The 14004-nt window shown below is 42.4% G+C and overlaps 1 protein-coding gene across 3 annotated transcripts in view; it reads right to left on the reverse strand.

Moving 5' to 3' along the window:
• LOC132874420 (vacuolar fusion protein MON1 homolog B-like) overlaps positions 1 to 13199 on the reverse strand; it is a 33132-nt gene extending 19933 nt beyond the window's left edge. For 2 of the 3 annotated variants that reach the window (XM_060910590.1, XM_060910592.1), the window contains exons 1-3: positions 13061 to 13187; positions 12131 to 12718; positions 10973 to 11765 (exon numbers count right to left, since the gene is read on the reverse strand). In XM_060910590.1, coding sequence (XP_060766573.1) covers positions 10973 to 11765; positions 12131 to 12677 — 1340 coding nt within the window. In that variant the 5' untranslated portion in view covers positions 12678 to 12718; positions 13061 to 13187. Of the gene's footprint in view, positions 1 to 10972; positions 11766 to 12130; positions 12719 to 13060 lie in introns of all 3 variants that reach the window. The other variant, XM_060910591.1, reaches the window with a different exon arrangement.
• Positions 13200 to 14004: the final 805 nt, after the last annotated feature.

A 14004-nucleotide genomic window follows, 5' to 3' on the forward strand; every position in this document is an offset into this window, starting at 1 on the left:
CCTAAAGGCAGCACACCTAGCCTTATTTCCTTGTTTGGTTTCCTGATCCCCGATTTCCTGTTTCTTGTTTTTGATTCTACCTAATCTATGGTAGCCTGTTTGTGCTTCGCTCGACCTATTGCCTGTTTCACTGTTTTACAATTTTGCCTGCCGTTCTGGATTGTTCACCTGTCTTCACTTGTATTAATAAACACACCTTCTGCACTTACATCCGTCTCCCAACCATCTCTGACAGAACACTTTGCACTCCCCAACAAAGAGAATGCACATTCACCTGTTCATACATCATGTTCAGGAACAAACTAATGTGCTAAAACAGCCACCGTCAAATGGTGCGGTTGGAGTCTTCTTCTCAGACTCGACCAATAGCGGACTCGACTCGGACTCTAATTCCTTTTTAAATGACTTGGACTTGAACACTAAGGACTCAAGACTGGACTTGGACTCAAGGTTTAGTGACTCAAAAACACTGAGTTGTAAACAAGCCACAAGAAAGATGATTCAAGAGCTTTTACCAATTCAGTTACACAGTCATAACATTTTAAATCACTCCTATAATCTAAGTAGTTATAAAAATTGTTTGAATCACTATATAACCTTATAATTATTGTTTCTGGTTTGAGTTTTATTCTCTAGTTAATAGTTGTAAATTGTGAACTTGGAGTTTGAATAGACTCGAGATGGTGTATTGCTGGAAGTGGTAAGGGTTTTGGAAGAGTCAGTAATCACACATTGAGTCCGTCATATAATAATGATGCTCATAATTGTCCTATTGTCCCTTGCATGTTATAATCAAAGCTGCTCCGAGGTACGATGAACACACCGAACTGGCCGTAGACGATAGCTTTCTGAGAGCCGCACACGGCTTTGCACAAGCCCTGAACAAGGGCCAATGCTGGATCTGTGGCCTTTGGCCTAGAACTGCGGAGATTTACCCCGAAATAGTTGTCCTTTTAAGAGAACATGTGATCATCCTACAGAGACCAACATGCTCATATTTTCAATTGAGTTTCATATTCCATCTCAAATCATTAACAGCTGATAGAGAACGCATTCCACTGTCATATGTGCCCAAAGGTCTACTTTGTTTTTGAAATACAGATAACGGCCCACAAGTGGGTCACAGTTATTGCTCGTACTACTTGGGTAATGGCATTGAACATGTCAAAATTCTTACAGAGGGACATGCAGACACCTTTACATTAACTGCCTCCAAAGCCATCATCATGTGTTGACAAAACCAACCAGTATATAATGGTACTCGGTTTGTTTGTGGTAGACTTGTTCTCACAGGGGCATTGCACATTCTACTTTTTAATTACAGTTTTCGTTGTATTATTTTATTTTTTACTATTTTAGTCTCTTTTGTAGTAGTGTGTATATGTAATTTTACACACACGAATATCATGAAATTTCTTTTTTCATAATTCAAAAAAGGTAAACTTTCATATATTCTATATTCATTACACAAAGTGAAATATTTCAAGGCTTTTTTGCTTTAAATTTTTATGATTATGGCTTATAGTTCATGAAAATCAAAAGTATCAAAATACTAGAATTGCATTTCAAGTTTGTGTAAAATGGTATAAAAATATTGTGCGCCTCTCAGTCTAGTTTAGTACACACAAATCACAATCATGAGGAAGACTGGTGACTTGACAGTTGTCCAGAAGACAATCATTGACACCCTCCACAAGGAGGGTAAGCCATTGCTGAAAAGGCTGGCACGAAAATGTGCACAAGCAAAAGGGGTGACCACAGCCTTGAAAGGATTGTCAAAGTCAATTCAAGAACTTGGGAGAACTTCACAAGGAGTGGACTGAGGCTAGCATCAGTCCATCAAGAGCCACCATGCACAGAGGTCCTCAAGAAAGGGGCTACAACTGTCACATCCCTAATAGCAAGCCACTCCTGACCCAGAGAAAACGTTAGAAGCATCTTACCTGGGCTAAGGAGAGAAAGTACTGCGTCTTATACTCTGGAGAAAGACTGGAGAGGCACAGAATCCAAGGCGTTTGAAGTCCAGTGTGAAGTTTCCACAATTTGTGATGATTTGGGTTACCATGTCATCTGCTTGTGTTGGTCCACTGTGTTTTATCAAGTCTAAAGTCAACACAGTTGCCTACCAGGAGATTCTGGAGCTATTCATGCTTCCATCTGCTGACAAGCTTTATGAAGATGCTGATTTCCTTTTCCAGCAGGACTTGGCACCTGACTACAGTACCAAAACTACTACCAAATGGTTTACTAACCTTAATATTACAGTGCTCGATTGGCCAGCCAACTCACCTGACCAGAACCCCATAGAGAATCTTTGGGGTATTGTCAAGAGGAAGATGAGAAACACCCAATCAAAAAAAAAATACAGACGAGCTGAAGGCCACCATCAAAGCAACCTGGGCTTCAAAATCACATCAGCAGTGCCACAAGCTGATCGCTTCCATGCCACACCGCATTAATGCAGTAATTCGTGGTAAAGAAGCTCCAACCAACTACTATTACTACTACTACTGTGGCGGCCTCAGCTGAGTTTCACGCCTGGATGACCAGTCTTCCTCATTGGCCATGCATTCTGCTAGCTCAGCAGTGGATGATGCATTGATGTCCCTCCTGAGGATGTCAATGAGGAGGGCGTCCCCGATTTCTGTGGCCATGGAGGGGCTCCCAAAGCATAAGCTCTCCCGTGGGCAGATCTTTATGCCTAAAGCAATGGCCAGTGAGTCCAAGTCTCCGCCAGGCCACTTTGTCCAAGATTTTTGGTAAAGTACCATAAAAGTTCCTCGTTTGGCACAAAGCTCTGCCAAGTGATGTCAAGGGCTATACGGAGCATCCGAGTATAAGCACCATCAAATGATCTTTCAAGGGTCGATGTTAATGACCAACATTCACACCCATAAAGTAGCACGGACTCCACAGTTACCGCAAAAGAGCCTGATCTTAAGCTCACGGGAGACACTAGATTTCCAAACTCTACTCAAGTCATTTAACGCTTTCCAGGCAAGAGCCTTTCTCACCTTAATATCCTGGTCGGTGGAATTAACCCATGAGCTGAGATACTTAAAATCATTAACCTCCTCAATTGTACTACCATCGTTTGTAAACAGATGCCCAGGAAATGACACCATGCAACATCACCTTGGGTCTTCTGGTCATTGAGAGCTAGGCCAATACGGTTGCATTCCCTCTCGACACTGTACAGCAATCTTTGTGCCCGACTGACATCGTTAAATAGCAGCGCCATGTCGTCAGCAAAGTCCAAGTCAGTGATGTTCTTTTCCGGGTATCTGCGCGAACGCCTTGGAGTTATTGTAAAGCCAAATTCATGCTCCTGTCCATCGATGGCTTTTCGAAGAGCATAATCAAGGGCTATCAGAAAGAGGTAAGGGGCTAGTGTGTCGCCCTGCAGAACACCAGCAGAGATTTCAAAATCTCTAGTCTCACCATCAGGGGTCATCACCTTTGCTCGGGTACCAGTGTACATCGCATCAATTGCTCTTAGAAGCCTTGGGGGAATTCCATAAGCCTTGAGGATCTTTATCATTTTACCCCAATGGGTAAGTGGATTCTCATCTAATCAAATTTAACATACTTTTGATAAATTAGACATTTCTGTCTTATAAATCCTTTTTTAATTGATCTTAGGAAATATTCTAATAATTGGGAGAAGTCATGGTCTAATGGTTAGAGAAGCAGCTTTGGGACCAAAAGGTCACCAGACTGATTCCCTGGACCAGCAGGAATGACTGAAGTGCCCTTGAGCAAGGTATCTAACCCCCAACTGCTCCCCAGGGTGCTCTGGGTACATCACTCTGGATAAGCGTGTCTGCTAAATACCTATAATGTAATTTGAGATACTGGATTTCTGATTTTCATGAGCTTGGAAAGTTTCTCTTTTTCAAATTAAATTATGGAAAAAAGTGAACTTTTCCACGATATTCTCTCTTTTTTTTTTTTTTAGAAGCACGAGCATAGAATATATATTTTGTATGTGTGTGTGTTTTATGTGAATTTATTGCTGCAACACTGCAATTTCCCTTTGGGGATTAATAAAGTGATCTATCCATCCATTTATCTATCTATTGGATGAACTGGTACACTGATAGTGCTCCAGGCCTCCCCGCTTGAAATCAAGGCCAGACTTCATTTATGCTCTTGTGGCTGAATGGGCAAACCCCCACAGCCATGCTCAAAAATTTAGTGGAAAGGCTTCCCAGAAAAATGGAGATGACGACAGCAAAGGGGGACTAAATCTGGAATGGAATATTCAAAAATGACAAACGGCATTATGGTCAGGTCTCCACAAGCATTGCCATGACAGGTGTGGCAGGTACATAACATATGAAATAAACTGTGCAACATGTGAAAATGTCTGCGCTGCTCTACTTTATTTTGACCTCATCCCACACTATGCACTTGACCTCGGACCTATGCTGTGAAGCACACGTAGACATCGGAAGATGTGCATGCTATCTACGGTCCTCAACTAACAAGCTAAAGCACCTGTCATCTCTGCCTTTTATTACCAGTAGACAATCATTAACTGTCTTAAAGAAAGAACAGCATGGCCTGCACAAAAAAAGTGCAAAAGGTGAATAAGAAACTTGTCGGGTCATATCTGACGGGACCGTTTAGTTTTGTTTCATTTTACCAGACCACGCCAATGCTAAACCAACATGCTTGATATGCATACAGACTAATAGATAGTTTTCACTGACGTCACGGCATTCCGGGGAACGCCCCCCAGCCGCCATCTTGGGGGGCAAACAAAACGGACCATCGCCACTACCGGCTACGTTATCTCGGACGAATTTATGAAGTTATATAGTCAGTTTTCTAAAATAAAGATCAATGTCAGCAAAATCAAGCAAACAGAAGCATATAGATACATTAGACGACATCTCACGACAACGGTATGCAGCCAAACTGGCCTTGATTGGGGGAATTGACCCCTACGAAGTGGACAAAGATGCATTTTCAAGTGACTATGCCTGAAACTGCCAAAGCCTGCTCCAAAGCCTGAAACTGACTTCATCAAACTTTAAAAGCTGTCTGATATATACAACTTTATATATTCACAGCGCGCCTTTTGGCGGATGCCGCCTGAATTGCGCAAATCTGATATTTTTTTTTGGGGGGGGGGGGGGGGGCATTGGAGTGTCTGATTATAATTTCAAAGTAAATTCTGCATTAAAATTACTAAATAAGCAAATCCATTACAGTCCATGAAACAGGAAGTATAAGGATGAGAAAAAAAAACAGTTTAAATCGGAAAGCTGCGCACATATGCGCAGTCCTGCACACCGCTTGGGCTGCGCAAATGTGCGCAGCTTTCCGATTTAAACTGTTTTTTTCTCATCCTTATACTTCCTGTTTCATGGACTGTAACGGATTTGCTTATTTAGTAATTTTAATACAGAATTTACTTTGAAATTATAATCAGACACTCCAACGCCCCCCCTAAAAAAAAAAAATATCGGATCTGCGCGATTCAGGCGGCATCCGCCAAAAGGCGCGCTGTTTGCATCCCAAACACAAATCAAATCATACAGAATAGACCTAAACTGTTTTTCAAAAATGACCCTTGCGTGAGTGAAGTGACAAGTTTCAAATAGAAACGTGACAAACGAGCGATATTAAGTGTACATTACAATGTAAACGTACACTCAGCGGTTCCAGTTAGGCATTCTCCAGAGATTGTTCACATGATGTTTTGGTTTCCAAAAACAAACTTAAAACACAGTTGATTGTTTATTTAAACAACTTACCACTTATAAAATGATTGGAGCAGACTTTGCTGTGTTTGGAAGGCTGATAATCCTTGCGGTTGATTCTCGCAAGCCATAGATTTCTCTTTTGTATGCCGAGTTTGTTTGCTCGCCTTCGTGCTCCCGTACAGTGGGAATTCCATAAAAGCTCCGCTTGACTTCATCATTTGACCTATTACGACAGCCGTGAATACAACAAGTGTGCACCACTGCTAGCTTTAAATAGCCTGCTTGGGTTCTTTTGAAGACTTTGTACTCGCGCGTTACAATGTGTGCTCAGTCACCCGTACGGTAAGCTGGACCCCCAAGATGGCCGCCACTAGGGAATCCCCGACTCTGTGACGTCATGTGAAAACTATCTATTGTCTGAGGTGCAGTGAATGTGGTTGTAGAGATACTGCTGATAGCTGTCTATGCAGAAAACTGTTTGGATATTTTGCAGACATTTGCACTGTTTAACAATCAGCATTAATTGTGGGTAGTAAAAGAGAGCAACTGGACTTGCTTGAAGATTCTTGAAGACGTTTCACCTCTCATCCGAAAGGCTTCTTCAGTTCTGTCTGACTAGTAGGGAGTATCAGGTATTTATCCTCTCATGGATGAAAAGCTCATCTAAGGTGTCGTTGAGTCATCCTGTTGGTGTGGGTCACTGGGGGCTGGATGTGAACAGCCTCGAAAGTCGTTAGGGTGATCAACGGATTGGCCGTTAAGGTGATAAATGGAATGCTGATTCTCTCTGTCCTCTTGTGAGTCACTGAAAACAGCTGGGTTTTGGTGTGCATTCAGTTGTCTGGGAAGTGTGCCAAGGACTGCATTGTAGGTGGCTGATAAATGATGTCTTAGGCCCTGTCCACACGACAACGGATTCAGGTGAATCTGATAAAATTGTTTATCATTTCGGCCTGACGTCCACACGGCACCGGCGTTTTGGGTGCCCCAAAACGAAATCTTTTGAGAACGGGTTCCAGAGTGGAAAAATCTGGCAACGGCGCCGTTGCGAAGTCATCTGGATGAGTAGAACGGATTTGTTTATGATGACGTCACAACCACATGTGCTTCACGCCGGGTAGAAGTGTAACGAACTCAATGCGAGTTGTCAACAAATCCTATAACTTGGTTCATGAAACACGCTTACAAAATATTTTCACTGTGAATATTTATTGTGTAATGGTGCAGAGAGAGAGAGAGAGAGAGAATGAATAGCCCTTAGGGCAGAGTCAATCCCACCAGCAAAAATAGGGAAAAAAAAGGAGCGATCTCACCTCTTCAGATGTTGGTTTAAGTCCTACAATACATTCCACAAAAAGGGCATAGAAGAACAAATTAATCCATCAACGTGTAGCATTCAATTTATTCTGCACCATTAAAGACGCCGCCTTCCGCGTAGAATCATACATCATCCTCGCCGCCATATTGGATGGGGCAAAGCGGAGAATAAAGATGCCTCATTCATGTGCTGCGTTTAACTGTACCAACAGGTTTACCGTCCAAACGAGATCACATGGGATTACCTTTCACAAGTGAGACTGGAAAAATACTTTTCATTGTATTTGGTCATTATAACAATTTTACGAGGCGGCACGGTGGTGTAGTGGTTAGCGCTGTCGCCTCACAGCAAGAAGGTCCTGGGCTCGAGCCCCGGGGCCGGCGAGGGCCTTTCTGTGTGGAGTTTGCATGTTCTTCCCGTGTCCGCATGGGTTTCCTCTGGGTGCTCCGGTTTCCCCCACAGTCCAAAGACATGCAGGTTAGGTTAACTGGTGACTCTAAATTGACCGTAGGTGTGAATGTGAGTGTGAATGGTTGTCTGTGTCTATGTGTCAGCCCTGTGATGACCTGGCGACTTGTCCAGGGTGTACCCCGCCTTTCGCCCGTAGTCAGCTGGGATAGGCTCCAGCTTGCCTGCGACCCTGTAGAAGGATAAAGCGGCTAGAGATAATGAGATGAGAACAATTTTACGAACAGATTTTTCTGACTTTGTGGCTAACATGAAGTCTCGCGCATAATAGTTTATGCGCATGCATCCTTACTTCTATTGTTCTGGTGTCTCCGATGGAACCGTCTTACAGCGCACGTAGAGGTGTGGCATGTGTATTGCATCGTTTTCAGCAAGCGTTGCGTTGCCATATGTACCTGATATTTTACTGATCCGTTGCCCATGTGGACGCGATATCTTTTTTTTTTTTTTAAATCTCGTTGCCGTTGTCGTGTGGATGTAGCCTTAGACCCCCACCTCTGTTCAGTGATGGCCGTTCCAGGTTGACAAATATGGCTTCTTTAACTCCTCACTCATACCAACGATCCTCTTTGGCTAAAATGTGTACGTTGCAATCCTGAAATGAGTGTCCTTTGTTGTTAAGATGAAGGTAGACAGCAGAGTCCTGGCCTGAGGAACTGGCTCTCCTGTTTTGAGCCATACGCCTGTGAAGTGGTTGTTTTGTTTTCCCCAATATACGAGTCCGTGCATTCCTCACTGCACTGAATTGCATACACTACGTTGTCCTGTTTGTGTCTGGCTAGTCTATCCTTAGGGTGGACCAGTTTCTGCTTCAGGGTGTTACTAGGTCTGAAAGGTACCGGAATGTTGTGTTTGTAGAAGATCCTCCTGAGTTTCTCAGATAGACCAGAATGACAATGTTCTTGTGTTTGTTCCTGTTATCCTCCTTGTCCGTTATGTTCCTTTTTCTGCTCTTGAAGAAAGACCAGTTGGGATACCTGCAGTTCTGAAGTGCTTTCTTGATGTGATTCTGCTCCTTCTCTTTTCCCTCTACCATTGTAGGAATGTTCTGAGCCCTGTGTTGCAAGGTCCTAATGACCCCCAATTTGTGTTCCAGTGGGTGGTGAGAGTCGAAGAGTAGGTACTGGTCTGTGTGTGTGGGTTTCCGGTAGACCTCGATGTTAAGGCTACTGTCTTGTCTAATCAGACCCTCCAGGATTTCACGATGTTGCGATTTGCAACTTCAATGCAAATTCAACCAATCCCCGTGAATTCAGGGCGGTGTTGCAATTATATCCAATCACCGCAACTTTCCCGCAAATTTGACCAATTGTTGGCATTGTCTTGAGGTGACGTCGACAAACTACCTTCCACCTTACTTCCGTGTATACGTTCAAGAGAAGCAGCATGTGCGCAGTGTTGCCAGATTGGGCGGTTTTAAGTGCATTTTGGCAGGTTTTGAACATATTTTGGGATGGAAAACGTTAGCAGTATCTGGCAACACTGCATGATGTGCGAGTCAGTGTTTACGTAGGCTTAAATTCTGTTACTGAAAGTGTGTTATGTTTACAGTGAAGGACTGTGTGCACTTTACATTATTTTTTTACTTAATAAAAGAAATTAATGGATGCCAACATTTTTGCCAAAATGATATTTTATTTTCCATTGTTTAGGCAGCTTCAGCATCATACTGTGAGATTCTGTTCAAATTGTTTTTTTCTTCTATGAAGCCTGAGCCATTTATTTTATTAGTTTATAATTGTTTAATTTAGTCTTCAGGAGAGACTGCCTGCACACAGTACTAGTATTAATAGTTTTTTGTCTTACATGAAAGCTGAGGCATTTATATTATATTTTAAAGTAACTTCATGTTGTGCTGTGAGGTTCTATGCACTTTAATTTTTGAACCAACAGGAGCATTTGGATAAGTAAAGCCTATTTTTCTGCATTTTTGTAGTCCTGGTAATCTTTTATATTGGTAAAGTTGTTTATGGGACCATTTCTCAGTGTCTTTGCTTTTTTTTAATCAATAGTTTTTCGGTAATAACTTAATATTTAACATACTCAATTTTAATCACAAAAAGAGAAAATCGCAACAATTTCTCGCAACTTTCACTTCCTCCCGCAATGTAATCACAACAAAAAACTAAAAAACACCGCAACTTTCATCGCAATTTTTTGGAAACCCCCTCGCAACTTCAGCCATTTTAGCCCGCAACAATCCAAAAAAGGCCCGCAAAATCCTGGGGGGACTGTCTAATGTGTACATCACAATCCAAGAAGGCTAGATTATTCCCACTGACATCCTCCTGAGTGAAATTGATGTTGATATCCACTGCATTGATGTGCTTCCAGAGAAGGCTTCCACTTCATGGGTTTTGATTTTAACCCAGGTGTCATCCACATATCTGAACCAGTGGCTGGGAGCAACTCCTGAAAAAGTGGTCAAAGCTTTATGTTCCACTTCCTCCATGTAAAGATTGGCCACAATAGGGGACACCGGTGAGCCCATGGCGCATCCATGCTTCTGTCTGTAGAAACTTTCATTAAACTGGAAATAAGTGGTAGTCAGGCAGAGGTCAAGCAGGGTGCAAATCTGGTCCGTGGTGAGGTTCGTTCTATCCAGTAAGGTGTTGTCTTGAAGGAGTCGTTTTATAACAGATTCGACTGCTTCTGTGGTGGGAATGCAGGTGAAAAGAGAAGTGACATCGTAAGAAACCATGGTTTCATCTAAGTCTAGTTTGAGGTCTGCAACTTTAGTAACAAAATCTTGAGTTTTTGACATGATGTAGCGTATTCCCAACAAGAGGAGCCAGGATGGTGGCTAAGTGTTTGGCAATGTTATAGGTGACAGAGTTTATACTGCTGATGGTAGGTCTGAGTGGAGCTCCTTCCTTGTGAATTCTTCAAGAATCTTCAAGCAAGTCCAGTTGCTCTCTTTTACCACCCACAGTTACTATGACCTGGATGACTGAGAATCTTCACAGACAAATCAGCATTAATGTAATTGTTGGTATGCAGACACATCAGGCATTTGTTAAAAAGCTGACAGTTATCTTTTCCTGCTAATAGTCATTGTTTTTTGCTTTTAAGAGGGCAGCAAATAAAAAGGTTTTTGGTTTGAGTTAGATATAAAAAGACGTATGCAGGCTAGGAGGTTTATTTTTCAGTGTTGGTGTGCGTTGGTTTAACCCTGGACGTTTTAGCCCTTGGCTTGGCATGCATGATATAATTAGGCCCTTGGGGAAAAACGAATGGGGAACCCAGCCATATACTGTATTTCACATGACTGCATCAGTATGTGCTACACTTCTAATGCCCATAGAAACACTGAAAAATAGTTTACAATGATGAGATAAACAAATTCAGCATAAATTACTGAAAAAAAGATTGATTCATTCTGACATATTCAAAAACTTTTTTTTTTTAACAAGAGTAAACCAAACCGTGTGCTAACTTAAATGGGTAGTTTTATCATTTCAGTTGCCTTTACCTGGTGAACTGTGTTAGCTGATGGTGGTTGTCTGGAACATCAAAAGGCTTGTACATAAAGTGCCGAAGATCAGACACTCCCACCTGACTGACACTGTAGGACTGAGCTTTGGCAATGGAGGTCAGAGCATTTTGGGCCTGCATGGCTTCCTCAATCTTCCTCTTGCACTCGGCTACTGCATAAAATGCCTCATTGTCTGTGGAGAGCAGCAGAAGGCACACGGTGCACTTGGGTGGGTCCAAGTAGGATATGTAGGCGTAAAAATAACAATCAGGGTTAAAGCTGGGGAGGCAGATTGGGGTCCAGATCTCACCGGCCTGAAACGCAGAGGAGGCACCAATAAGGTTGAGAAGCAGGAGGAGGTCAGCAGGATCCAGCTTGGCATCCTCAATCACCATCTTCTCCTGTGCAATGGTGAGCAGCTGATTCTTGGCAATGAGGATAGAGAAGACCAAGTTGGGAGTGATGGCTTTCTGAAGTATCTGGCTAAGGGAGTCCCTGAATGAAGAAGCAATAGGTAGACAGTGCACAGCTGAGAGCAAGAAACTAGGGTCAAAGTCAACTAGGTTTAGTAAACCATCTAGGATTTTCTCTGAGCCAGCTAACAAGCGGCGCAAGTCGTAGTTCTTCTTGTGCTCAAAGATGCGGGTGATGCTGGCTTGGGTGAGCATGCTCACAATCTGATTATAGACATAAAGCAGTTCATTGCGTAGCTGCTGTTCAGATTGATGGGTGCTAGAGACAGAGACAAGCACCAGAGGCCCCTGCTGCATGAAGACCACTGTATGCTCATCTATAGCACAAGAGTGTCAGACAGAAGGGTTAAAACAGCAATTAACAGTTATGAAACAGCATCATTTAAAATAAAAATCACCTGCTGTCCCACACAATATGATGCAAAGGCAAAGAACTGATATTTGATACCACTGAATCTGCTATGACACAATATGGTCTGATTTGATAGCCTGTGTTCAATGCCACCAACTTTGAGAATCTAGGTAATGTCTATCGTTAATTTGCAAATGATAATGATGTAGAGAAGGACTATCTTAAGTATCAGAGTTACATGCAAAACATTTATAGTCTATTAAAATTTACACAATTTTTACATACCATTTTCTTTTTAAATAATAAATTTCACTCCAAGTAGGTCAATACCTGAGTAGACAGAACGAATGACATTGTCCCCACTCTGAATGAAGGACACCAGAGCCATCATGACACCCATGGTGGAGGAGAGGGCTTCTTCACTGCCATAGCGAGAGTAGATGGGCTTCCCAGCCTCACTCAGAACAAACACATGCTTCCGATGCTGTCGCCAACTTTCTGCAGTCACATCCTCGTCCCAGTGAGAGGAAGCTTCTAGGGGAGTTTCTGAGAGAGGGGACGAAGTTCTCTTTGTGCACACACCCTGCTCTTCCAGTTTTCCTCGAGCTAACATGGTCACAACAAATTCACGCACGTCTTCTTGGTCACTGTCTTCCAACACTTTAAGGTTTTGAACAGGAAGATATTTTGGGTTTACATGGTCTTCTGAGGGAGTCTTTTTCAGCTTTGTCCCTTTATCTCTTTCTGTTTTGGGGAGAGTCATGAGATCATCAGCCTCTATAAGACTGTCTATATTATTTTCAGTTTGCATTTCATTTTTATCACTCTGAGGTAAAGATGTGATAACAGGGGAGTCCGTCGTATCCATCTCAGTCATATTCACTCGGATTTCCCTTATTCATAGCAACAGAACATGTACTGAGGAAACAAAGGAGAAATAGTTCTTAAACAAATACGTTTAAATTCAGAAATTAGTAAAGCTGCCAAGGAAAAAAGACTGAGTGACGAATGACAATCCGTCTACTGATAGGTAGATGAAAATGAGAAATGAGCTATACAGCAGATGAACCACTGAAATACACAGAACATTTCCTCTAGTGTACAAACCGCTGTTAACTAAATTTTATTGGTTAAAATTAACAGCAGCAAATTCTCTCCGCACCTTCACAGGCTAACTAGTTAGCCATCTAGCTAGCGTACCTGATACCTAAGATACATACTTTTTTTAACCTCTCAGGTAAATTAGTTTAGTCAACTTACTGTCCAGTAAGACATCTTTAGAGCAGAATGTATAAGAAAAATATTACACACAAAATTTTCATTAAGAAGCCGTACCGGCATTGTTTTTGTTTAAGTACTGCTCCATATCCGCTTTCGCTGCGATTTCCGCTGCGCATGCGCACAACTTACCTTCTTACCGATTATCCATACCGCAATCAAAACACGTGAAAACAAAAATTTTTCGCATGCAAACATCATAATCTTTCTTCTCTCTCTCTCTTTTTTTAAAAAGAGTAGTTATATTTTGTCAAAGCACTCATCAAAATATTGAACGCCTGTGCTGGCTGTTCATCTTTAATAAATTGTGTTGTCTTAAATAGCAGTAAACTGGGACAGTCAGTGGCGTGCACAGATAGACACGAGGTGGTGCTCAAGCACCTGCACCTCTGCCCTCTGTCCAAAAAAGTGCCCTTTTGAATTTTTTTTTTTTTACAGTTTACTGAGGCCAATGTCGACATGATCTTTTAGAAAAGCCGCGGCATTAAAAGCGTGTGTGAAAATAATGTCCCGATGTGTGCCCCCTCCGCACACACACCGGACCTCTGTCTCTCTTGCTCTGTCACGTGAACAAGCGTGCAGTGCATTCAATGTGAGGTTGCAGCAGCATAGCGTCCTGGAAGCCACAGCCTTGTCGTAGCGCAGACAACACATCGGGCAGTCAGTCAGCTCTTCCCCTGCCCCACCAGCCAGGTAACACATGAATCGAGTGAAAATGTATTGTTTGCCCTCTAAGCCTAAGCTGTAATTATTTTGTCGTGAAGTAGCCTGTCGCATACAGAAACAACTGCACATGGCAGCCTTTGCCAGCTTATTTGATCCCTTTCCATATGGAGAAACAAACTGAACAACATTTTAAATGTAGCCTAAACCACTGAGGCAACCCCACTCTCCATCAATTCCGACCTGTTTTTATAACATGATTA

Source organism: Neoarius graeffei, chromosome 26, assembly GCF_027579695.1.
Source record: "Neoarius graeffei isolate fNeoGra1 chromosome 26, fNeoGra1.pri, whole genome shotgun sequence".
NCBI classification, from domain to species: domain Eukaryota; kingdom Metazoa; phylum Chordata; class Actinopteri; order Siluriformes; family Ariidae; genus Neoarius; species Neoarius graeffei.